Source organism: Rhinolophus ferrumequinum, chromosome 8 (assembly GCF_004115265.2).
Source record: "Rhinolophus ferrumequinum isolate MPI-CBG mRhiFer1 chromosome 8, mRhiFer1_v1.p, whole genome shotgun sequence".
Lineage (NCBI taxonomy): Eukaryota > Metazoa > Chordata > Mammalia > Chiroptera > Rhinolophidae > Rhinolophus > Rhinolophus ferrumequinum.
The window spans coordinates 61156678-61184166 of record NC_046291.1 but is presented as its reverse complement, the minus strand read 5'-3'; the positions used below and the strand labels follow the sequence as shown (position 1 = coordinate 61184166).

The 27489-nt window shown below is 33.3% G+C and overlaps 1 protein-coding gene across 1 annotated transcript in view; it reads left to right on the top strand.

The window, feature by feature from the left end:
* The window catches only part of PSMD14 (proteasome 26S subunit, non-ATPase 14), an 89718-nt gene that overhangs the window by 42655 nt on the left and 19574 nt on the right, over positions 1-27489 (top strand). Inside the window, exons 6-8 of the mRNA XM_033112807.1 lie at positions 2173-2243; positions 3235-3385; positions 17151-17258. Of these exons, the coding sequence (XP_032968698.1) occupies positions 2173-2243; positions 3235-3385; positions 17151-17258 (330 nt within the window). The remainder of the gene's footprint in view (positions 1-2172; positions 2244-3234; positions 3386-17150; positions 17259-27489) is intronic.

Genomic DNA, 27489 nt, shown 5'->3' with positions numbered 1-27489 from the left:
GTTTGATTAGTTTGAACACTTGGTTCAAAAGATTTCAGAGACTTTCATAATTAGATTTTCATTTCCGTACATTATCTAGTCCTCATGTTTTGTTCCTGTTATTTTGAAATATGGCCCTTTGAAAAATATTCTATGCAAGGTGATAAATCGCTCTGAAGCTTCTCCTATTCAAAATGCCTAATTTGAAAACACAAAAAACTCTGATAAATTTTAATTCTCATTGCCCTGGTATGGTAATTTGTTAATAGAAGAAGCATACTTCATAAAGATTTCAGAAGTCATCTATTCTGTCTGTTTGGAACCATGGTTCTTTCTGGAAGTTTTTGTTTTGTTTTGCTATTTTATTTAATGCATTGGACTTGTGTAGATAGGTGTGTACATTGAGATTTAAAGAAAATGGACAAACAACAATGACTATTCTACCTACTTTCCAAAAAACAACACACATATCCTTCTCATCTGTTTGCCTAGAAAAATATAATATGTTTATCTTTATGATGGATGTTTTTCTCTAATATGCAACCTTTCACTTACTGAACCTTATAAAATATCTGGATTAAAGAAATTGTTTTTATAAAGCTGTTTGTTCTGTTTGAGGCTTTTTCCTATTTTGGTAAAGTAGATGCTAGAGAAACAAATTTTGTTTTTAAATAAGTCAACATATGTCTGTGTATCTGTAATAAGCATTTTAAATGGAGTTGTTGCTACAGAATACAGTTTATTTGTAAATGATGCAAAATATAAAAAACTATGTAACTTTTTCAATAGACCAGTTTGTTGAGGTAAATTAATTTGGATCTGCTGATTTTGTCCACCTGAATATCCTTTATATTTATTTTGTACTGTAGACATAGAGAAATGTACTACATATTAACTATAAAATTAGATTTGAATCTTAGACTATTATTTGCATCTGTCTTTTCATGTCAGAATATATAATACATAATACAATTAACTTATTTGTTACATGTAGTCCTTATGTGCTTATCTATTATAATAATGGGTTCTTAAGCTTTAATATCATTATTTCTGTGAAAATGCTTGTTTGACAGTATAAAATAGAAGATTTTGATCCCTTTGTTCACTCTGTGTAGTAGAATTAAAAAGTTTTTCTTCTGGCCCAAGAGGTTGCAAACTTTTTCTGTGAAGATGTATGCCTCTCTCATATTCTTGTTTTGTTTTTTTTTAACAACCTTTTAAAAATGAAAAAACAAAAAACAAAACATTCTTAGCCTGTAGGCAGCAGATTGCATACCCCTGTTCTTGATCATGCATTGTCAATTAGAATTTGAAATACTGTTTGTTTTCGTGGGTAGAAAGTGCTTATGTTAACTGGTTTGTTTAAGTAGATTAGACTTAAATTCCTGATGTTAGAAGAAAGCCTTGTGGGAGCTGTAATGACAGTGATCTATCACTGAAGAGATGATATGAATGCTTTTAATAGTTCCATGTTCTAAAATCTTGTTTTGGTTGAACTAGCAAAATAATGCAACATTTAAAATTTTGGCTGTAGATTGTCTCTAGTGGGGAATTTTTTGTGAATGCTTTTTTATATTTAATATTCAAAAGTCTTTATTTCCCTCCAGCCACCTAATCTACCAAGTACTCCTAACCGAAGCACTAAACTTCCTCCCCTTCCAACCCACTCACTCCCAAAACAAGTCAGGGAAACTAATAAATTATTTTCCTTCTTCAAAGTGTTCACATTACTAAAAAAAAGAATTGAAATTGTTGATTATGATTATAGATGAATAGTTATAGAACTTTGGGTGAGATGCTTATCAGTTATCAAAGGATGGCATTAGGAAGTATGCTTGTCTAGATAGGCCTAACCAAAAAATAATTGATTCAATTGTTTGGTATTTCATATACACATATATACAGATGTAACCATAACCTATTAAAGGATCCTGAAAATCGTCTTATTAGCTCACAGCAGTTTGGTACTTGTCAATTTTAGAAGCTTTATTGATGTTTGGTTTATAATTGAATGACAAGAGTAGGTATCAAATATAGGTATCAAAACCTATAAAATTATTTTGGCATCTCAAAGTAATATACGTAGGTTGTTTTTTTGGGTAGCTTTTTGTTCATTTACATTGTAATATATAGTTTTGTGGGATTTTTTCATAGTTATAAAAGCTAACCATTTTTTATTTCTTTCTAAACCAGGGTGTCAGTGTGGAGGCAGTTGATCCAGTATTCCAAGCCAAAATGTTGGATATGTTGAAGCAGACAGGAAGGTAAGTATTTTAGACGATCATTTAAAGGACAATAGAAAATACTTTCAGAAACATATCTCAAAATTTTGAATGTTTGTGAATATCTCTCCTAGAAAAAAATGCCATGTAGTTCATGTACAGTATCACTATCAGTGCTGTGCCCCACCTATCTAGTCTCTCTTCCATCTAGAATCAAAGAAATTTTGCCAGTCAGAAAACTGTTTTGTATTAAAATTCTCAGCCATCACATAGTAAGCTTGGGCTGTAACTTCCCTCTCTTTAGCATACGGAGTTACTCTCTACTCACTTATAATTGAAAGAGCTTGTCTGTTACAAGTATTTGAGAGTTTCAACTGAATAAGATTCTGAATATTTAATTATATTAATAGGCATTATGAGTTTTAAAAACGGCAGGCAGAATCTAAATATTCTTCAAGTTTTTTCTCTCAGATTAAATCTCTCAATAGTTGTCATTCTCTTGCTCAAATTCTTCTACTGTGGAAAAAACTTCAAAATTAATGTTAGCAAAAGGCTCAGCAGCTGAGCAGAACAGTGCAAATTGGTTTTTGACTGAGTTCCTAGTTCTACTGCTGGTTTAATTGATATTTAATCCTTTCACAACAGTGGATCCTGGTGTCCATTGTTAAAAATGTACTCTGCCTGGAAAATCCAACTCCCAGAGCTAAGGAGTTAAAGAGTAGATATTTACTTGAATGCTGAAAGAGTAAAAACTGGCTCTGAGAAAGTGTGGTAACAAGGTGAAAAACTGAAAGCCTTATCTACCACTGCTAATGTGCATCTCTTAATGATACCACTCCTTTGTCACACTTATACATTTCCATGTTTTCTGAATAATATGGTGCATGATTTCAGTGTTTCTAATGGTGCTTTTTCACACCTGTGTGTTTTTCATCTCTTCTTAATTTATACCCTGTTAGTGTGTTATTTCTTTTCATATCATAAATGTATTACTTGTTTTGTTCTGAGCCGCTGAATGCCCTCTTTGTTTCAGGCCTGAGATGGTTGTTGGTTGGTATCACAGTCACCCTGGCTTTGGTTGTTGGCTTTCTGGTGTGGATATCAACACTCAGCAGAGCTTTGAAGCCTTGTCAGAGAGAGCTGTGGCAGTGGTTGTGGATCCCATTCAGAGTGTAAAAGGAAAGGTAGAGTAGATTCTATCTTTATTAACATCTACTGCCACATTCTGTTTACACATACATTAAATAAAAATATTTTGTTTAAAGCAGTATTCTTAATTACACAAAACCCGTTTACTTAAAAAAACTGTGTAAGTCGGTAAGTGTGTCTTGGTATTTAGAGATTACTCAGATATTGTCTAATCATAAATGTTTATCTTTAATTTTTTTATTTCATAGATTTAGGAACGTTAAACCATATTAAAAGCCTGCTATACACATTTCATTAATATTTTAATAAGCATTACCTTTATTTTAAAATGGTGAATTTGGGATTGGCACATTTTTAAAATCTAGTTAAAGAGCTCTGTTTTGCAGACATTGTGGCAGGACATATTCTGGAGTTGTGTGTTCCAAATATTTTAGACAATGAAAACTTGTCCCAAAGACTTGGTAGCAATCATTCGCATTTTTGGAGTGAGGACACAGATGAATGATTAAATATGCTAAATGATTCTGAAAAGAGATTAACTTGCAAAGCACATTGGGTTATAGTTCTTTGTTGAAATCTTTTGTTCTTATTTAGTTTTTTTTTCTCTTTTTTGTTCGTTTGTTCGTTCCTTCTTTTCCCCCCCTTTTTTTTTATTTCTTTCTTTCTAGCCCCATATGCCATTTTCCTATTTCCTGCCTCATGACAGCAGGGAGCAGCTCTATTATCACCTTCACAGAGCTGTCTGCAAATGTGAGAGGCAATTCGATTTTGCTCAACCACAGGGAGAGTGGATTAGAAAAACTACAGAACATACAGAAATTGGCTAGGTGGTTACTGCTTTAAAATACTGCTGAGTGTCTTGTTTGAGCATGTACTTCCATTGTAGTGTAGAATAATTGTTAACATAAGATCACAATACGTTTATGGAATTCTTTTTATGCAGCTTTTACAAATAATTTTTAGAGCACTTAAAAGTAAATATCAGCTTGCTGTCAGACCTGAGGTTTAATTGTATTGCAGATTACATTTACATCTGCTCACCAGCTCAAACAAACTAAATATGGCTGTTAAAACATGGAATTTTTATCTGTCATGAATTTGAAGTCGAACACTTTCTGACATCATATTATGGTAAATAAAAATTGAGGTCTTCTCTAAATCATGATCCTATTAGATGTGATTTAGCTTTTCAGAGACAAAAACTAGCCACAAAAACAACAATAATAGTTGATATACTAGGCAATTCAGAATGGATAACTTCTGATGCTTGCTGCATACCTATATTTCAATTTATTTACTTTCTTTTTTACTAAGTGTATTGTTATGTAACTGATACAGATAAAAGGAGTTTAAAATCCTTGATTTTGATTATTAGTTTTATGAATTAAAGTACAATATAATACTTCTTCAATTTCTCTAATTATTAAGATACCTTTTTACAAACCCATTTACATAATGATTATTATTTTAGAAATGTAACAGAGTTATCCGATGAAGTTTTCCTACCACAGTATTTACAAATAATAATTGAGGCTTAATTTTAAATATAATTAGAGTTCCATTTTGTATTAATGTGACTTACTTTTTAATGATACTTGGCTCATGTGATGGTGGCCACTGTGAAAAGGAAAATACAAACTTAAATCCAATAAAAGCATTCTCAAAATGTAAATAAATTAGTATATATTTTATTTTAGATTATCTTGTTTATAATATTTTAAATGATAGTTTTAGTTTCCAAACTTAGTTTAAGTATTATATAACATTGGAATTTGCATTATTTCTAATTAATTATAATTCATATTAAAAGGATGTATTGCATTTAAAAATACACTTGTATCACATGACTGCTGTCATGTAAAATATGTGCTTTAAAAATAATATATCTAAAATTATGACATCACAAGTATTAAAATATTTTTGAAAAATGTTGTTACAAATATGTATCATTGATTCATATCATTTGTTGTACTTAACATATAGATTCATACAATTATATTACCTGACAAAAGATCCAGTTCTTTGTTAATTATATAACTTCATCTATAAAGTGTCTGAGTTTGGTTACAATTTAGGATTCTCCCAGTGTCAAGACTTCTCAAAAATATGAAGCAAATTAAATGCTAGTAAATCCATGGCCAATGTTCTACTTAAATCATTAAACTTAACTATATAAACTTGTAAAAATTGAAGAATAACATAGAACTTTCCCCTTCTTCCTTGTACTTGGTTTCTCAAAGATGTTAAAATATTTAATAAGGCAATGATTAGATCAAGAGTTAAAATGGCAGTCTGTATGAAAATGGTTGAGTCTCTGTTCACTTATACCTCTTTCCTATATATTTTTATGTTTCCATTTTTATAAATCCCACTATTTTCTCTGTTTTTGAATGATAAGATAAGCGTGGATTCTTTATAATCTCAATGTATAATGCTTGATTTCCTTTTATGTGACTTGACTATATCTTTATGGAATTACTCTTGTGCACCAGATATTATTGTGATAGCCACTTCCATTTGTCTTATTTATTATTTTCAGTAATTCTGGAGTTAGGCACTGTTATTATTCCATTTATCAATGAGAGACCAAAAATATTAGGCTCAAAGAGATTACTTTGCATAAAATCATACCATTGTTAAGCAGTCTAAAAGGGTACAAATCTAAGTTTATAAAATTGCAGAGCTCAAGCTGGTTTACTGGCTCTTTAATATTAGACAATTATGAACGATATCATTACAGTAACTCAGGAATAGAAAATGAGTATCAGAGGTCATCGCAAGGCCTTTCTTAACTTTTAGGAATAGGTATCACGCCCTTCAGCATAAGTCAGAAGAAGGAGCTACACATTTTCTCTTAAGTTTTCAATAGTTCTCTGTACTATTTATAATAGGTATTATATATTAATTGATTTTTCTCATGTAATATTTGTTCTGTTAATATAAAAAAACAATTTACAGACTCATCCCTGTCAGCTTTTCTGACATCCCTAGTACCACACATTGAGACTGACGTAAATAATAAAATATACCATATGATAAAAAGTCCATATCACTCCATATATTTTATAATTCTATAAATATTTAAAATGTTATAGGTGAAAATCAATGATAATAAAATTCATAATTTAAATGGAGAGTAAGCTCATAGAAATTACCAGTGAGCTCTGCTCCAAACTTATCAGTGAAGTAGTTTTTAAGATTCTGTTTTAGTTTATTTGTAAAATACACATATTCAAATATTTTAAACTTCAGTTCACAAGTGGCACAGTGACACCCTCTTGCTTAATGTTTTGTTATCTTGTATATTCAGCCTACAACTTGGACTTGATCCAGCAGCAAATTGAGAAGTTAATTCAACTTGTAATATAGCTATACTTCTTTAGGGCAAAAAGAATGATCACTGTGTGCAAAGTCATAAAACTAGCATAAAGCTATTACTGCTTTTGAGAACTTACTTTCTTGTCAGAATTCCTGTCAGTAAAATGTTCAAATGTTACCTGCTAACTCCCATCAATCTGTGTGTCTGTTCTCTATTTTGAAAACATAAAAAATAAACAACACTAATAACCCTTTCGTTCAAATAAATATTAACATTGGCTGGGTTATCTTGAAAATGTTTTATTTAATCTGATCAGAAATACTCGATGGATTTTTAAAACATGATGTTTATCTAGTTACAAATCAACTCATCAGTAGGTACATCTGATGTGCTGTGTGCTAACGATTCTGGGATACAAAATAAAGAAAAAATGGTCTTTGTCTCTTTGAGAAGATAAATCATATACATTTAATATTGCTAGTGAGCCAGATAACGTTTTGCTAATTATATGATAATCATCCTACCTGGCATACTGATAGAATACAAATTATACTGATACTGCTTTTTTCCTGTAACTAAGTATGCAGTTGGTTGCTAGAGATAAATCAACACTTACTCAGAACCTTATATATGCCAATATGCAATAAAGTAGTGCTTGTATAGCAAACATAGTAGATGCAAATTAAATTAGAAGAAGGGAGAAATCGGTATAGGCTGCACAAAGTAGATGAGGCTGGGACAGAGCTTTGATGGGTGGACAGGACATCACTCAGAAAAGACGAGCTTGTATCTCAGGGGAAGAATATAGAAACAATATCATTCCAGGTGGTATTTACCTCTTTGTTCGTTTTTCTTTCACAGATATATTAGAATGTAAGTAGTTTTTGCTGTTTTTTTTTTTTTAAATCAGTGTTTTACAAAAGAGATGGGACCCTGAAGAATAAATACAAATAAAGGAGAAAAGAGTTAGAGAATGAATGTTATAAGATCTTACCTTTTATTTTCAGATGTCTAGAAGGTTATGTCTTTTTCAGGGTAAGGGGGCAAATATTTTATTTTTTCAAGAAATTTTGTATTAGAAAGTTTTAAGATGGTAGAGATTTTAAACTGCTCAAATAATAGTTTTGTTTTAGCTATTCTTTTTTTCCCTCCTCCCAATATCATAAGGCAGGGCATAGAGTAATGAAGAACACAGGTTTTGGAATCAGATTTACATTAGAATTTTTATCTCTTTACAGCATGACCTTGAGCAAGTTACCTAATCTTGAGCTCCAGATTTCTCATCTTAACTATCTCATAGTATTCAGAGTATTATGAAATGGTATATGTAATGATTACAGTGCATGTGCCATAATAGGAGGTGTGCAATAAATGGCACTTTGTTATTCTGGGGCTTAAAATAAATTACAACTAGCATGTTTTTTAAATGAATACCTCTGAAAATTTTGTTGAGAACAAGTCTATAAATTAATTACTAACTTGCTCACATTACTTCAGGAAGATGAAGGTAATGACTACAAAAGAAATGAAAACTTTCCCTTATGTATTTTCTACATCCTGACTAATTTAGGAATACTCTCCTGATTCAGCTAATTTTTATTGAGCACTTACTATCTTCCAGCATATTTCTCTGGGGCATGCGATGAAGAGGAAAACGAATATATTACATTAAACTTTTGTCCTTTGAAATGATTAATATATTGTATTTAAAACCATTTTTTGTGTTTTATTCATCTGTCTGTGTTGTCTCCTTTGCAAGACTGGGGCCTCTTTTGGGGGAAACATTTTCTTGGAATTTATATAGTGTCTGGCAAAAGTAGTTTTCTTCATAAATATCTGTTTATAAAATAAAATCAAGGAATGAATGTCATTGGTTACCTGTTATCAATTCTGGCTTTCAGCATATTAGGAAAAAAAACTGCAGTTAATTTTGTGAGGTTTTTAAAGTAATTTTCATATGTTAGCAGTCTTAGAGCCATTTATTAAATACATGAAATTCATAAGGTCAGTGAGCCAGTTCATGGACATTAGCCTTGATGAATTTGAATTGTATGTAATCAGAGCTAGAGTTCAAGTTTAACATGTCATTTGTCTTTTGAAGGTAGTAAAAGATTTAGAATAGCTGTTATTCAGATTTTCTTTTGATCATTATCCCATAAGGGTCAATTAGGGCTGGATAGTCCTAATCTCAAATTGTACACACACACACACACACACACACACACACACACACACACACACACACCCCTTTTCTTCATCTAGTTTTCCACATTGAAAGAGGAAAATAGAAAATAGGACACAAAAAATTCTATTTCCACTTTTAATATTTTAATATAGCACTGTGAGCATACTCACCCAACTCTTGGAACAAGTTTAGTTACTATATTATCTTTTGTTTGCTTCCTGTTTTTCACTGTTATTATCAATTTGAAGTTTTATAACACTGTTAGATTTAATCTGTGAGGATATCTAAGAAAATATTACAGGTGCTAATGTGTTTATACTATCCCTGACAGACAAATTTAATAGTTTATACTATTTAACTGATATAATCAGAAATTGTCAGCTAGGAATGTTAAAGCAGTTTTATGTTTACAATTCTAAAAAGCATAAATCTTACATAAAATTAACAGTTGTTAGTGTGGTTCTTGTAATTTAGAGCTTCTATATTAATAATACAATCTCTGAGCTAATTTATTGTTTAGTACTGGCTACGCATTTTGAGTGATATAGATGTGCTTCAATAGCTGGATTAGTTTGAATCCAGCTGTTTCTGTAAAGATACAGGAAAACCTTTAAAACTGTGTCCCATTATCTATAAGAATATTATTTATTGACTCTTTTGCTTCTTGAATGCTTTTCTTTCCCCAGTCTAATGATCCCTGGTCATTCGTTCAACAGACACTTACTGACCACTACTGTATGCCAGGCATACACTGGAAACAGAGAAGAGTAAGGTCTGCTCCCTGTCCTTATTGCCAACAGATGGAAACATGACTTTGTATAAGAGGCCTTTTCATCGCCCATATATATTGTTTAAGATCATATTCAAATGATTTGTCATTAGCCCTTGTTAATTGTGAGGCTGTTTCTGCACCTGGGACTTAGTTTTGTCAGGTTTAATATGTTATTGTGATTTCCCAAAGAGGGTAGAATTGATTATGGTGGTAAATTTTCTTCTAAGTCGTAGTTGATTCTTCAGTGGTCATTCTTGGACTACAAGTAAGCTGATTAGTAGATGCCCACTGCCACTTTTTTACATTTCAGATAGCTTTATTATGTGCAGTTTTTATTCCAAGTTAAACACAAGTTCGTGCTTTGTGATGTTGGTGTTTTTCAGTTCAGCGTGCCATGGAGTTTTCCATGAATTCAAAACTGAGCCGTGGTAAGGAAATGGGAAGTGTATGTTTTATAAAGCCTAGTGATCAGATTTTTATAGATAATAAATGGTTTATTTTTTGAAAGGGACAATAAACATGAATGGTAAAACTTTATATAAAACAGTATCCAAAAATGCTTTCTTGGAGCTTTTCATTTCAATAGATATTTATCCTGCATCAAATTATATGTGCCAGGTACTCTACTGGGGAATGGATATTCAATAGTGAATAAGACGTTAAACTTGCTGTCAATTAACTGAATCTAATAGAAGTTTTTTCTTGCTTTTGTGTTAGAATAACTGTTACATCAAATAGCTTGGTGATGAACAGGACTGGCTTTGGCATGCTGTGTACATACAAATCATAATGGTATCACCTGCTGGTGTGTCATCTCACTGAATTTATTCAAGTTCTCCTAGCCTCAGTTTCCTCATCTATAAATTGAGAATATTAATACCTACTTTTAGTTGTTGAGAGATTAGACGAGATATTTTCTACACACTCATTTAATTAATAAGCCCAATAAAATACATAAAAGTGATACACAGAAAAGGAATTGACCTTTATTTTATATATTTTGTTTTACGAACATGACCTTGCCTATTGAGAGATGGCAGTTTGGAGAATGTATTTGCATTTTTCTTTGAAGGTGATGTTAAAGTACCAGAACTATGTAAGTCCTTTATTCCCCTCATCCACCCTCCCTACTTCCTCACTGACATGGTCAAGCCCCAGCCTTTAGTCTCTAGATCCTTTTATTCCTTTACTTTATGTGGAGCTGTTGATAAGCATAGCAGTTGTGTTGCTTTAGTTTGTCTACTAGAAAGGAATCTGAAATCACTTGTTCATTTTATGTAGGCTGTCTGAGTAGCCACCAGACAGAAGTGTATTCAGACCAGTGACCCAGAGATGACAGGCTCTTCTGTAGCTCATTAACAGTCCCCTGAGAAGCTCAGTTTTTAAGTTCACTATTTGTCGCACACAAGGCTAGAAATACCTATCTTACGGGAGTATCAAGATTCTAGGCATTTGTCATTTTAAAAAAAGATAATACTCAGTATAACTGGATGTTTTTTAACATTATTTTAATTAGGAATTTTCCTAAGGAAATATGTCTTTAAATGTCCTTCCCTAATTTCCTTTGATGTTTTCATATGCCAAGTGTTTGTGGATGCCAAAGTTACAATTCTGGTTTAATTTTTAGGGCAGCTTTGTTCTAACTTTAACAGTATATTACAGTAGCAGTCCTCTGCTTTGTTTACTTTGTCAGTTTGGGGCTCTAAGAAGCAGATGTCAAAATGGAGTTGGATATGCAAGAGATTTATTAGGGGGAAACCTGTGATGAATAAAGGGGAGAGCTTGCAGACATCAGTACAGGTCTGATCCTGTGGACTGCGAAGGGAAGGCAGGATTGGGTAGGAAATGCGTCAGACATGCTTTTTAACAAAGTTTCAGCCAGGCTGATAGGGGTCCTTGATACAGTTTCTCTTTAGAGGGATTCCTTATTTGGCAAGAATGGCGAGGTCCTGGGACCCCTACTGTGCTCAGTCCTTGCCTGAGAGCAGCCCCAGGGAAGGGTTACCTGGGGTAAAACCCCAGAGGATCCAGGGGTATAGCATCTGGAGGTTGTGAGTCAGCTGTGCTCTCCACAGCAGGTTCTACTGAAAGGAGATCTTAACTGGGCAACCCCATGACTGCCCCAGTTAATAACACTATGAACTGTGGAGGCAGGCACACATGTAGTATTTTATTTAATCATATCACCAACTCTGTGAGGTGTCATTCACGTGCAGATGGGACGTTGAGAGGTTAAATAACTTCCTAGATCACTTAGCTAGCAAGTGATAGAGCCAGAATTCTAACTTAGGAAGGATTCTGACAGCAGAGTGTCTCAAGCATTTAAACACCTATACCATACTGACTACATGCATACACTAAAAAATCCTGCCAAGCTTTGACTTAACTATGTTTTTTACAAAGTTTCATGAATCTAAAACTGTCTAATTACCTTTTGCCATACTAGTTTCTAAAGATCAATTTGTTTTCATTAAGTCATACACGCTCAAAACTTGTGGCTTTACTGTTTGAATTTTGATGCATGTCTTCACTTGTCAAAAAAAATGCATTATGCCAGTTACACCACGTCCCCCCTTTTTTGTCTCCCAATATATTGAAGTTGTACTACACATCTCTAGCTACAGTAAGCAACTCTCCAAGGATGAAGAAATAAAACGTACACACACTTAGGAATTTCTTTTCCAGAGCTAAAATTGCCATTTTATAAATAATTTCCGTGTTGCAAAGTTGAGACTAAGAAATCACAGCAATTCGGTGATATGCATTTGGCATGAGTCAGTTTTAGTTCTTAGTGCTTTTCATTGGAAATGGCATAAAAAAGTAAGATTTCTTTGAATTTTTTATGCTGTGGGCTTACAAGAGACATAAGATGTTCTTCTCTGGTAGATGTCTGGCAGTGCATGGCTGCAGAAGTAACAAAATGGCCACAGAGCCCAGCAGTACGTCCCAGGTCACATGAACCCTTAATTTTTAAAGAATCTCGAAACAACCTAAGCAGTTGATAACAGGTCATTTCTAGGTGATAAAGGGTATTTGATACGGGGTGTTGCTTTCCTTTCCACACCTAGTGCCTTTATAGTCATTTAGAGACTATATATGGTGGTGGGTTTATATGATTTTAAATATGTAACTTAACTGGTAACTGAATTGTAACTCTTCCTCTTCGATGTTTGACATTGATTTTGAGGTCTTAAAATTTTTTTCAAGCTTTTCAAAATTTACTCTAGTTCATTTTACATGTAAACACTTCTCATAGTCATTGATTTCAATACAGGTGCAATTGGAAGTGCCAAAGGCAGCAGCTACTGTTAAACAAAAAAAAGAGGAGGGGCAGAATGAGAGAGTGACTGTGAATTATAGTAACTTCTGCCAGACCTGCGTATGCATTTTTCTTTCAGGTATCTTTGTATTAAATTAATCTTAAGAGCTTTACTTAAAAAATAGCCTCCTTTGAATTTAAAAATTGCGAACTATAGGGTGGTGCTTTAGAAATTTAGTGATCTAGCAGTTGATATGAAAACACAAATTTAAAAATAAATAGCATATTGGATAAACTGTACTATACTTATGAAAGAAGCCAAAAAAAAAAAGAAAATAGATGAAACTGAATTTAAAAATAATTACAGTTTTGAGTCTTAAACCAAATTCGTTATTAAAATGAAATGATAGGTCCTTGACCCTTGGGTGTGCTTGGAATAAATATGGAACACAGTATTGTTTTTCAAACTATTTTGCTTTTATAAGCTGAGACAGATGTACAAAAAAGATGCAGTTTTTATTTTGTATTGGCAGCTTCCAAATATTTAGTATCTATTTCCAAGAGTTGCAATTAGTAAAGCAACCATGGTACTGAAATCTGCACATCCCACAAGCTAATTATATTTGCAGGGTCAGAGTGAATACATATTTTCAGAAAAATAAAGGGTTATATAAATATGTGTCTTCTACTTGGCTGTTATATCACAGTTTGTTGATCTGGAATATAATGTGTACAATTCACAAATTTGTCTGATAACAGAAAGTGGTGTGTGATTGTGTTTATTTTACTAACCAGTATATTCACAGCAATCACTTCCAAATATCTCTCCAGTAAAGATGTGTTAATTACAAAACAGACAAGGTCTTCTATTATATTAAAGCTACTAACAAGAAGACAGCAGGAATCACACATGTAAATAGCATCATCAGCCCCTATTTTAGTCCTCTGTTTTGATCTGTGAGTTGCGCATAGACCAAAGGTGCTATTAAAGACTGAGTGTATGAAATAGGCAGCATTATATGAACAAAATTTATTCAACAAGAAAACAGACCTTTAACATGAATTTAACAAGCCTGAGAAATTATAAACTATCATATGCTGCAGATTCATGCAGTGATAATAAACAAAAAAGGAAAGTAAGAGGTTTCCCTAAGCTAACCAAACTGCTAATGGTTTTGTTATAAGCTGTCTACTGTTGCAGTGACCTCTGAAAAGTCTCAAGGCACTTGTACCAGAAAAAATTAAATGGTCAGGCTGGTGAATAGAGATTCAGTGTGGTATGTAGGACTTCAGCATGGAAAGGGATTATAAACGTCGAGCATCATATTCCTGAAAATCTTCATACTCTAGCTTGCAAGTTTTTGTTACTACATGTTAAGGAGGTAGTTTTTGTGTAAAGTTTTTTGGTTAAATTACTATTTGGATTTATAAGGCATAACGGAACTGGTTTAATGTATATATATTTTAAAACAAACTGTTTAGAAAATCACGTAGATCCAAAAATTGGATTATTTCCTCTGCCCCCCACCCAATGCCTTAATTAATCCTTGGAGGTTCTTTGTTCAGCATATCGTATCTAATATTTCCATTCTTAACCATGGAGTGACCACTTTGCTGTCATTCTGTTGCATCATGCTATAAATACATAAACATGGAGAAACTCCTTCAGTTTATACACACCTCCAAGTGCTCACTAGGGCTTTTTCTTGAATCTTAGTGTGGCATAATTAACACCTTCTTTACCCATTGCTCATTAGTGCACAGGACATTAATGAGTCTATTTTGATAGTTTGCTCCAAAGGAGGAACCCACTTATTCTCACAGCACAAAAAGCAATTATAAAATTGTACAGAAATGGAAATGTAGGCTATACTGCCATATTTATATTTTTATTGCGTACTAAATCTAATTTTGGTCTGCAGGTTGCTGAAAATGTTAGTTTCCTTAGGACAGTTGCTATAGTGATGGCAGCAAATTCCTTTAAACTTGGTGTAAAGTATTCATTTTTGTATTGGCTATCATATTTCTACTCAGGAATTGTCAATCTAAGCATGTCATTTCACATAGGCCATTATTTATTAGTTGAACAGTATATTAAATTCTTGAATGTTTCTCAATTTTTTAATAGAGCTTAAAATTTTTTATTTCAGATGTTTTTAACTGGTTATGATATCTACTAATCTGGTATTTTCATTCCCTTTTTGTGAGGTTTCACACCTACTTACAATAATCCAGAGAAGTATTTCAGAGATTTTTTGCATGTAAAGTAGCTAGCTGTCTGCTGTTATATAGGCATTTTGTTGTGATGCATAGTGGAACTTTCGTAGTTTTATAGAGTGGTCTTTTTTCTACAGATGATTTTACTGAAATCTTAAAATGGAAGATTCTAAGAACAATTGGACCAAAATGGTGCTTTGCTCTTAAGTACTTAGCACTAACAGTAAGGGTGACAATTCTTAATTCTGTCTTTAAATTGTACAGTTATCTTTCAAAATGATCACAATTTTTTGCCTACATTTTAGGTTTACTTTATGTGTGCTTCTTAGTAGAAAATTTTACTTCTATATGTTTTTTAACAACTCTTTTAAAGTGTTTATTATATCTGATTAAAGCATGTTTGATATTAGTACTCATTGCTTTATGGGAAAACATAATTAGAATTTTTTTTAAATATAAGGAAGAGGTATCAACCTCGGCCATATTTATTTAAATATAAATGTGAAAGTTAAGTCCGGATTACAGTTACTGTATGAAAAGAAAATAGTTTTCACAAACTATTAAGTCATGTGTGTTCTGAGGATACTTGATTTTATTTTGAGGCAAGAGAAATCTTTGGGGAAATTCAAACTGTTAGAAATAAAAGCATAAATCAAAGTTGTTGGTTTTTTGTTTGTTTATTTATTTATTTATTTATTTTTTATTTTTGGCCTACCAGAGTGGACAGAGGCCCTAGATTGATTCACTTGCAATGCTTTGGGTATAAGTTTGTATTCTTTGGTAATATGGACCCTTTGTGGCATCCTTTTAAAAAGGGTGATTTTTTTTTCTCTTTCTTTAAATCTTGTTCTTTAGCATACAGCATGTAGTTAACACTTATTACAAACAGATTTCTCAGACTTGATTAGATTTCATTTGGCTTAACTTGAAAATAAATTTTATTTTAATCTCTTGGTATCCTCAAACAGTTATACAAATGAGAACCAGTCTAGTTAGCAGTAGCTTTTAAAACATTGATAAATCTCAGTTAACACTATCGATGGCAAACTTAGAAATACTATATTATCCTGGTTTAAGAGTTTTTTACGTGACAAATGTATTGAGTTTTTTCTCTAGGTTATTGATTTCAATTCCCTGGAAGAGGCATCTATCTTAAAGTCCCAGTGCTTTACTTAAAACTTCACAACATTTAAAAGCTTTAATGAGTTCTTTCAAATCCATGATAATGAACAGAAGAAAGCAATAGGATAGTATGTGATTCTCGTTAAATCTCTTACTGTATAAGAGCTAACAGATGATACTGTATCATGTAAGAATATGAAGTCTTTCTGTACAGAAATATTGAATACACTTAGCACAAAGAGGATACTTATTGTTCTTTCTTCACTGTGTACTTAAGGCCTTTTCATTCTATGCCACGTTCCTGGCTTAAAGCACACACGACCTTGGTTTTCTTGTATTGTGCTTCCTATTCTTGACAGTGGCTTGGACAGTTAAGGCCATCAGACAAGGTATAAAGTCTTTTATAGTCACAAGAAGTAAAAGGTATCTGACTAGAAGAGAATACGTGGAGCAAATGCCTTGCTGGTTGTAATTTTGTTGTCATTTCAAGTCGTGTGGTGGTATAATTGATGTGACAGGGCTGGGCTTTAGATGTGGTCCCTTAGCTCGTGCTCACTTTCAGTTTTAGTTTCTTTGTCATTCATTTTGATTAGGTAAAATTTAGGTGACAAACATATGCACACCAGTGAAGGCTGTTTGGTGTAAGTGTCATAATGACGTATTTCAATAATAAAGATGCAAAGTTAATATTTTCCTTTACTGCTTCATGAAAATTGCAATAATTGGTGTCACCTTACATTACAAGATTGAGGGTGGTGTGCTGATGGCACAGTCAGCAGGAGGTTCTTTTTTATTAATATTATAATTAAATGATTTTCTGGAACTAGGCCAGAAACAGATGCAAGTTGATCATGCCTTGTCCAGGGTTGCTTGGCATCATCACTTGCTTTTTAAAAAAGAATTGACCTGACACCTTGTTTTTACAGGTTGTTATTGATGCCTTCAGATTGATCAATGCTAATATGATGGTCCTAGGACATGAACCAAGACAAACAACCTCAAATCTGGGTCACTTAAACAAGCCATCTATCCAGGTAATGCCTATATTTGATAATGTGTTTAAAACTCTGTTTTGCATTTTAAAAACTGTTATAAGTGTCCATTCTCAGATTTAATATTTAGCATTTTAATTTTGTTTACAATTAATTTTTCTTGTGCTTTCAAAGATGATTATGGAAGTATTGTTGCAAACGTTAGATTTGCTCATATATGAGTCAGTTTATAGTGGAGTCTTTAAACTCTCCTAACAGTTTGAGGACACCCTTTTTGGGGGACTAGTAGAGGCTTCGTATTGAGATAGCCTTATGGCTTTGTATCGTTAGCATTTTATAATAGTAAAGGACCAATAAGGGTTTCAGGTGGAGTGCATTAGGGCTCTGTGATTCTTGATTGGTTAGTAGATATTTCTCATAGCAGCAAATAATGGGAAAATTGATGTAAACTTTATGAGATCCCCAGAAACAGTTTTTAAATAGTACTTAAAACATTTTCTATCTTTTTGTTGAATCCCCACCTACAAAACACATCTATATATTACCTTTGATTAAATTTTATATCTTGTTCCAAGTGATGTCTACCACCATTGTTACGGTTATTCAGACACTTAATATCCTCCTGAGTGATTAATGTTTTCTTTTTATCATTCACATGCCACATTGTTTTAACACAAATCTTTATTGTTCGCAGAAATTATTTTAAATGTGTTTTTAAATGCACCACAGCCTGTGCCTACATAGTTAATTGCTTCTCTGAAGATTAATTAAAATGACAAAAATACCATGTTTGGTTACATAAAACACATAGGACAAAGACTATAGTAGCTATTGCTGCTCCCCTTCTGAAACCTTGCTCTGTCATACATTGTCTCTGGGGACTTGTGGTTTTGACAGTAAACCATGGTTAAGCCTTGGTTACACTTTGATTACTTTATACTTTTAGATATGTACTTTCGTAGCAGTCACTCGTCTGAAATCTTCTTCAGCTGAAATGTTTTGTTTCAAAGGATTTGAGTGAGGTGTGCTCCTTTTGAAAACAAAAAATGTGTAAGTCAGGGAAAACTGCAGAATATAATGAGTATGAAATAAGCTACCAGTGTTTATGATTGGGTACAGACATGCCCATGCTTGCATGTTCCAAGAGAATATATTATTGGACCTGTTTAGGCTGTGATAATGACCTTTGTTATAAACCTCCATAGCATCATACTACTTCATTATTTTTTTGCAAAAGGTTAAGTAGCTTCTCACAACCAAGATCATTGTGATTATTCTGGTATGTTTCTGCCAGAAGTTTTTACTAATTGCAAGTCAGCAGCCACCTGTTGCAGATTTCAGTTTTTAAATTTAAACACTGCTTTTTAACCTTAAGAACTGAGTATAATCAGTATTAAAAATGTGTTGTTTTCCTACACCAGTCCACTTTGTACTTTTTGGTCCTACCTTATAGTCTGTAATTTAAGATGGACCTTATAAAGCAGGTTCCAAACCCAAGTTAAAACGACCTGTGTATATAGTATATAATAGCTACAGCATCATTGTTTTTTCTTATTTTAGTTTGTTTTGCCTTCCAATTAAAATCTGTAAATATATTTATTTCACAGTTTATATAGCGCCCATCAGAATGACATCTATCTGGGTGCTTTACAGTATTAAGACGATTTCAATACTAAAACACCCAAATGGGATCAAGCCAAAAAGTGACAGAACAAAGCTACACCTTAAAGCAGTTTCTTAATTTTCTAAGACAAGCTACAAAGAAAGCAACCCAGAAGAACCTGAAGTGAATGGTAATATCCATAATAGAATTTTAATATATGTTAGCAGAATTTTTAACTCAGGGATCAAAAGCCATTCAAAAAGGCCATGCCTTTTATTTTGAAGGAAAACTAGTTCCTGTTGAGATGAGTCTTGCTCCTAAACTAACTTTCCTATAGTGGGGATAGAAACCTAACAGCAACCATCAGCACTCATGCTGGTCGTTACTATGCATTTCTAATGCTGATTTTTTGTTTTTTTAACTATTATTCTTAAAGTAGTGGTAAAAAAATTGTGATTCTGTTGGAGACTATTATTTAATAATTTGAGGAAAGTTCCAAATATGTTAAGTAAGTAAAAGATTATAAAATAAGATAAACAAGTTCTACTCTTTGCAAACATGTATTTTATAAACTGTGCCTATATAGTTACACCATGATGTTAGTATTGATTTCCTCTGAGTGGTAGGATTATGGAATCTTTCTCTTGTGTTTTTTTTTTTCTTCCAAATATTTCTTAAACTTTCTACAGTGAAACATGTATTACTTTTAGAAAAGTTATTTTTAAAGCACTAATAATAATATTGAAGTATCTACCACAAGACAAAACTAATAGACCAAGTTTATATTAACTCTCGTGTTTTAAATAAGAGAAGTCATTAATAATCCTGGTAGAAAGGGGGAAGTATAATGCATGCACTATAGACTTTTATATTAATATATGAGATTTGTATTATATAGTACTTAGAACATTTGACCATTATTGTCAACTTTATAGAATTGAGAGTTAACAAATGTTTATTTTAATAACTCAACACTTTAAGCTATTGCACTAAAATCTTCAGTGACATTTCAGATCCTTAAGAGCCACAGTTTATGTGAAGACTGGTTGTCAACCACATGGAAATTTAGTAAATATTGGTGCATATATGCATTGTGCTAGGGCTATGAGCCTCTAAGTATAGTCCTGAGTACAATTGCATTGTCTAATAGAGTTAAGCTACTTGAAAAACATTGCTTTCAGTAGTTGTTAAACGGTTATAAAACAGTTGCACTGGAAGGAACGATTATGGTCATTTTCTAGGTGAAGAAACTGAGGGCCAGAAAGTTTGTGACTTGCCCAGGTGAGTTAATATAGGATATCCAGTGAGTTAATATAGGAACTGGTATTTATAACTAGGATTCCTCATTCTTTTATTCTATACTTGGAAATTTAATTAATTAATTTTGGCATAGGTAATATATGTATGCAGTTCAAAATTCAAAAGGCACTAAAAGGTATTTAGCAAAAACTCTTTTGTCTAGTTTTGCCTTCTGCAACTGCATTCTCCACTCTAGAGGGAAGGACAAAACACATTTTGTTTCAGATCTAAATAAACATGCCTTACATTTTTAAGAGTGTGAAACTTTTTTTAACCTATCAAGAACCTGTAAATACGTTATATAGTTCATAAACTGTGTGTTTTATAATATGCTTGCTTTCCCAGAGCAGTGACGGTATGGAAGTATAAGTTCTAACCTCTTCTCCATAGTGGACAATGTCTCCATGGACAGTTGCAATGAAGTATGATTAGGGTGGGTTTTAGTTGCTTTTACTTATCTGACATAGTCATTATGTAGGAAGCCATTTAAGCAGAGGGTCTTATTTTAGGAACTGTTGTGAACAATCTCTCTACATAAAATAGAGTTCTACACAATTCTACCCAACCTAGTAGCCGACCGCCTCTCATAAACTGCGTATATTTTTATTCCGTAGTTTCTACCACCTTTGCACATACATCACTGCAATTCCAAGTTTATTACTTTTCCTTCTTATCATTTAAGCTCTAGTGGTTTAGTCAAAATTATTCATTGGGATCAGGTACCTGTTCTCCTGCAGACATTTCTAGTGCCTTAGTTTAATAATTCACATGAATAAATGAATATGAAATATAAATAATTCAAATCGTGATTGTTATTGAACTTCATTTCATTGTGATGATTATTTGTGTACTTGTTTTGAATTTGTCATACCAACAAAATTATAAAGCTCTACTCTGAAGATTAACTAAAGAAGCTTAGAAATAACCTGCAAGTTATTCAGCAGGATCTCAAAACTCCCTTGTCTAGCTCCTCCTCCAAACCATTCTTCATCTGGAATAGATAGCATCTTAGACTGATGCTGAGTACTCACCCAGGTGGAACTTGCTTCTTTGAAAGGGTGGCAGGCTTAGAGCAAAGAAAACAAGGGTCAGGATATCCAAGAACCACGTAAGCTAAGTGCTTTTGGTAAATCCAGAATATATTATACTAGAAACAATGCTGTAAAAGTTGGTTATCTTCTTAGGCCAGCCAGTGAAAGCTTATTTAACCCGTAATATGTATTACCGTGTTTCCCCGAAAATAAGACCTTGCCAGACAATCAGCTCTAATGAACCTTTTGGAGCAAAAATTAATATAAAACCTGGTCTTAAATCAGACCCGATATTTTATGTTATGTTATGTCATGTTATGTTAAAGACCCAGTATTGTATTATGTTATATTATGTTATGTTATGTAAGACCCGGTCTTATATTAATTTTTGCTCCAAAAGCCACATTAGAGCTGATGGTCCAGCTAGGTCTTAATTTTCAGGGAAACACAGTATAACATGGAACCATGTTTTATAACACTGCGCCTGTGAGAAACTGTTGCAGATTTCAAATGGCTGATTAATGAGTGAGCTTCTGGAACATACCCTATTTTAAGGAAGAATTGTCTAATTTTTCCAAGGTCCATCATATGTTTTAAGTGCAAGTTAAAAAGTTAAGTACTGATGTTTTAAGACATTTCCTGGCTCTATAACTTTCTTCTTTATCTGCCTGACATACTATGGCATTTGCTAGTATATTGTGTTCAGTTTACAATTTGATCCTTTCAAAAGGTTAGTCTCCCTCTTGGTAAAACTAATCTTACATTTGGCGTATGCTGCCACAACTTGTAATTCAGTGTCGCCTAGATTGGTTAATTTGACAGAATTTATTCATTGAGCTAAAAGAAGCTGTGGTTTTGGGCTCATGTAGAAAGAGGACTGCACATGGCCAATTTACTTACGCTTTATGATAAATGCACTAGGGGTACACAGCAGGTGAGTAAGTGAAAGTAGAAGACTGCTTGAGGATAGCATTGCATTTAAACTTGTAACGTTTTGTTATTATACCCGCTAATCTTTCATGCTGCCTGTGTTAGTTTTGCTACTTTTATCTATTTTCAATACAATTGAAAATAGAGTAGGTAGTGTCTTCAAATACCAAACTGTGTATTTCAGCACTATAATCTCCAAAATGTGGACCTGTCAGTGGGCCCATGGGCTGACTTCTCTTTTTATTGGCCATAGCTATTATTAACTAACTATATGGCCACTGTGTATAATTTTGTAGTTAGGGCATTGCACAAAGGCACTTGGATAAAGAGGCAGTTGGCACCTGAAATCTAGTCTAAGCTCTACTCTCGAGCCAGGCTGTGTCTGCCTGGAGGACTGGGCACCTTTTTCTAATTCTTCCACCAGAGGATGCACTTCCTGATTTGCATAAAGGTGAGTATGGATTAAGGGAGGCTCTGATTAGTTCCACTTTTTGATCTATACAGTACAACATTTCTATGCACTGAAATTTAATTCATTGCTCCTGATGATTATTGAAATGCCTAAGGATTCAATAGATACTCTTAGGACTTTTATTTTTCTATATCAACTATTTTATTATAGCAGAAGTTAGGAATATAAGAATGGATTGTTACAGTACCTGTCTAAAATGTTTTAGTACTTGGTGGGGTGATTTTTGCTAGCAAAGCTTAAAAATAAGACTGTTTTATTTTCATCCTGATCCTCAAAATACAAAGACTTAATCCAAGAATTTCCTAATATATAGCATAGCATGGTAGAAACAACATGGGCTTTGGATTCAGAAAGACTTGGATTCAAATGCCAGCTTTGCCTTTTACTTGCGATAAAACTGGGACAAATTAAGGTGTGTGTCTTATTTTCCTCATTTGTCAAAATACAAAGGGAACCAGCCTACCTTACTGGGTTGTTGTGAAGATTAGAAGACAATGAATAAAGCAGATGCTAGGTGCTCATTAAATGGTTCCTTTCCACCCCTGCTTCTACCTTAATACCTTAACACCTGCACTGTAAAAATCCAATAATTGGAGTGTGTGATGATTGTTTTGGTTAGCTTTATCTTTAGTTTCCTGAGAGTTAACCCCAAAGCCCTCTTTGTTTTTATTGTTGAAAATATGTCCAAGGTGTATTTCTGTACTTCTATGTCTTAGGCTGACAGAGGGTCCCCCAGGATACCATTCTGAACCTCTTTGAAACTTCTTTTGTGAGAGTTAGATATTTGAGCAGTTGTGAATGGATTCGAGCCCCTGCAGGGTTATTGTTTCTTTATAAAGCCATGCCATTAGCTTAAATTTTTATTATAATTTGTTTGTCTTGGAGATCAAGTGCAGTGGGAAAAATATCTGGTTAGTGAAATTGTCTTGTCACTGGATTAGAGCATGAGCTAAACAGACCCAGTAAAGAACTAACTCCACTTTATTAATTTGGAGACGTGCAGACACAATTATTTGAATTCGTGAAAACTGAATTAATAAAAAGGGAAATCCCAGATTAATGTTGTGAGTGAAAAAATATGTCTTATTATGACTTAGACTTTTCCTTTGAAATAACAAATCATTCCCTAGACATCATAAAATTAGACTTAATAAATTACGTATTATTTATAAATTATAAACAAATTATTAAATTATTATGTAAATTATATAAAAATTATATAAAATAAATTATTAATTAATTTATAATTTGGATGATGATGAAGTCAAACCCTGTATCTAGCTGAGCAGAGCTACTGAAACTGTTGAATTTGTGCTGTTCTACATCATCCTTTGAAGAATGTGTGACTTATACCTCTAAAACTCCTAAACTTGTAGCTAAGGAAAAAATAATGTTTTTGGTTTTTTTTTAATTTATTGGGGTGACAATTGTTGGTAAAATTACATAGATTTCAGGTGTACAATTCTGTATTACATCATCTATAAATCCCATTATGTGTTCACCACCCAGAGTCAGTTCTCCTTCCATCACCATATATTTGATCCCCCTTACCCTCATCTCCCACCCCCACCCCCCTTACCCTCTGTTAACCACTAAACTATTGTCTGTGTCTATGAGTTTTTGTTTCTCATTTGTTTGTCTTGTTCTTTTGTTGTTTTTCGTTTATATACCACATATCAGTGAAAACATATGGTTCTCTGCTCTTTCTATCTGACTTAGCATCATACTCTCAAGATCCATCCATGTTATCACAAATGTCCCTATATCATCTTTTCTTACCGCCGAATAGTATTCCATTGTGTATATATACCACAACTTCTTTATCCATTCATCTTTCGAAGGACATTTTGGTTGTTTCCATGTCTTGACCACCGTAAACAAAGCTGCAATGAACATTGGAGCACACGTGTCTTTATGTATAAATGTTTTCAGATTTTTTTGGATAGATACCCAAGAGAGGGAATGCTGGGTCATATGGTAATTCTATTCGTAATTTTTTGAGGAACCTCCACACTGCCTTCCCTAATGGCTGCACCAGTCTGCATTCCCACCAACAGTGTATGAGGGTTCCTTTTTCTCCACAGCCTCTCCAACACTTGTTACTATTTGTCTTGTTGATGATAGCCATTCTGACTGGGGTGAGGTGATGTCTCATTGTGGTTTTTATTTGCATTTCTCTGATGATTAGTGATGTTGAGCATTTTTTCATATGTCTATTTGCCATTTGTATGTCCTCTTTCAAGAAATGTCTCTTCAAGTCGTCTGCCCATTTTTCAATTGGGTTGTTTGTTTTTTTGTTGTTGAGTTGTATGAGTTCCTTGTATATTTTGGATATTAGCCCCTTATCGGAGGCACAGTTTGCAAAAACATTCTCCCATTCAGTTGGTTGCCTCTTTGTTTTGTTGATGGTTTTTTTTTGCTGTGCAGAAGCTTTTAAGTTTCATATAGTCCCATTCGTTTATTTTAGCTTTTATTTCCATTGCCTTTGGAGTCAAATTCATAAAATGTTCTTTGAACCCAAGGTCCATAAGTTTAGTACCTATGTTTTCTTCTATGCAGTTTATTGTGTCAGGTCTTATGCTTAAGTCTTCGATCCATTTTGAATTAATTTTGGTACATGGTGACAGATAGCAGTCCAGTTTCATTCTTTTGCACGTGGCTATCCAATTCTCCCAGCACCATTTATGGAAGAGGCTGTCTTTCCTCCATTGTATGTTTTTAGCTTCTTTGTCAAAAATAATCTGTCCATATTCATGTGGTTTTATTTCTGGGTTCTCAATTCTATTCCATTGTTCTATGTGTCTGTTTTTCTGCCAATACCATTCTGTTTTGATTATTGTTGCCCTGTAGGACAAGCTAAAGTCAGAGAGTGTGATACCTCTAGTACTGTTCTTTTTTCTTAAGATTGCTTTGGCTATTCGGGGTCTTTTGTGGTTCCAAACAAATCTGATGATTTTTTGTTCTATTTCTTTAAAAAATGCCATTGGGATTTTGATGGGGATTGCATTAAATCTGTATATTGCTTTGGGTAGTATGGCCATTTTAACTAGGTTGATTCTTCCAATCCATGAGCATGGAATGTCTTTCCATTTCTTTGTGTCTTCTTCAATTTCTTTCAAAAATGTCTTATAGTTTTCAGCATATAGGTCCTTCACATCCTTGGTTAAGTTTATTCCTAGGTATTTTATTCTTTTTGCTGCAATTGCAAAAGGAATTATTTTTTGTATTTCTTTTTCTGAGATTTCATTGTTAGTATATAGGAATGCAATGGACTTTCGTACGTTGATTTTGTAGCCAGCAACTTTACTGTCAGCAACTTTACTGTATTCGTTGGTTGTTTCTAATAGCTTTTTGTTGGAGTCTTTAGGGTTTTCTATATATAGCATCATGTCATCTGCAAAGAGTAACAATTTAATTTCTTCATTCCCAATTTGGATGCCTTTTATTTCTTTCTCTTTCCTGATTGCTCTGGCAAAGACTTCCAACACTATGTTGAAAAGCAGAGGTGATAGGGGACAGCCCTGTCATGTTCCTGAACGTAGAGCAAAGGGCTTCAGTTTTTCACCATTTATTATGAGATTAGCTGAGGGCTTGTCATATATGGCCTTTATTATGTTAAGGTATTTTCCTTCTATATCTATTTTATTAAGTGTTTTAATCATAAATGGATGTTGTATCTTGTCAAATGCTTTTTCTGCATCAATTGATATAATCATATGATTTTTGTCCTTTATTTTATTTATGTGATGTATCACGTTGATGGATTTGCGGATGTTGAACCATCGTTGTGCCCCGGGGATCACTTGGTCGTGATGAATAATCTTTTTAATGCAGTGTTATATTCGATTTGCTAGAATTTTGTTTAGGATTTTTGCATCTGTATTCATCAGAGATATTAGTCTGTAGTTTTCTTTTCTTGTGTTGTCCTTACCAGGTTTTGGTATTAGGGTAATGTTGGCCTCATAAAATGAGTTAGGGAGTACTGTCTCTTCTTCAATTTTTTGGAAGAGTTTGAGCAGGATTGGTATTAGATCCTCTTTGAAGGTTTGGTAGAATTCACTAGTGAAGCCATCTGGTCCTGGACTTTTGCTTTTGGGAAGGTTTTGGATGACTGATTCAATTTCGTTACTGGTGATCGGTCTGTTTAGATTTTCCAAATCTTCGTGGTTCAGCCTCGGAAGGCTATATGTTTCTAAGAACTTGTCCATTTCTTCTAGGTTTTTGAATTTGGTGGCATATAGTCCTTCATAGTATTCTTGGATGATCCTTTATATTTCTGTGGTGTCCATGATAACTTCCCCATTTTCATTTCTGATTTTGTTAATTAGTGTCTTCTCTCTTTTTATCTTAGTGAGTGTAGCCAAGGGTTTGTCAATTTTGTTAATCTTTTCAAAGAACCAGCTCTTTGTCACATTTATTTTTTCTATTGTCTTTTTGTTCTCTATTTCATTTAGTTCTGCTCTGATTTTTGTTATTTCCTTTCTTCTGCTGACCTTGGGTTTCACTTGTTCTTCTTTTTCTAGTTCTTTAAGGTGTAACATGAGGTTATTTATTTGGGATTTTTCTTGTTTCTTGAGACAGGCCTGTAATGATATAAATTTCCCTCTTAAAACTGCTTTCGCTGCATCCCAAAATTTTTGGTAGGATGTATTTTCATTGTCATTTGTTTCTGTGTATCTTTTGATCTCTCCTCTAATTTCTTCTTTGACCCAGTCGTTCTTTAAAAGTATGTTGTTTAATCTCCATATATTTGTGTTTTTTGCTGCTTTCTTTTTGCAGTTGATATCCAATTTCAAAGCCTTGTGATCAGAGAATATGCTTGGTATGATTTCAATCTTCTTAAATTTGCAGAGGCTGATTTTATGTCCCAATATATGGTCTATCCTTGAGAATGTTCCATGTACACTAGAAAAGAATGTATAGTCTGATGTTTGAGGA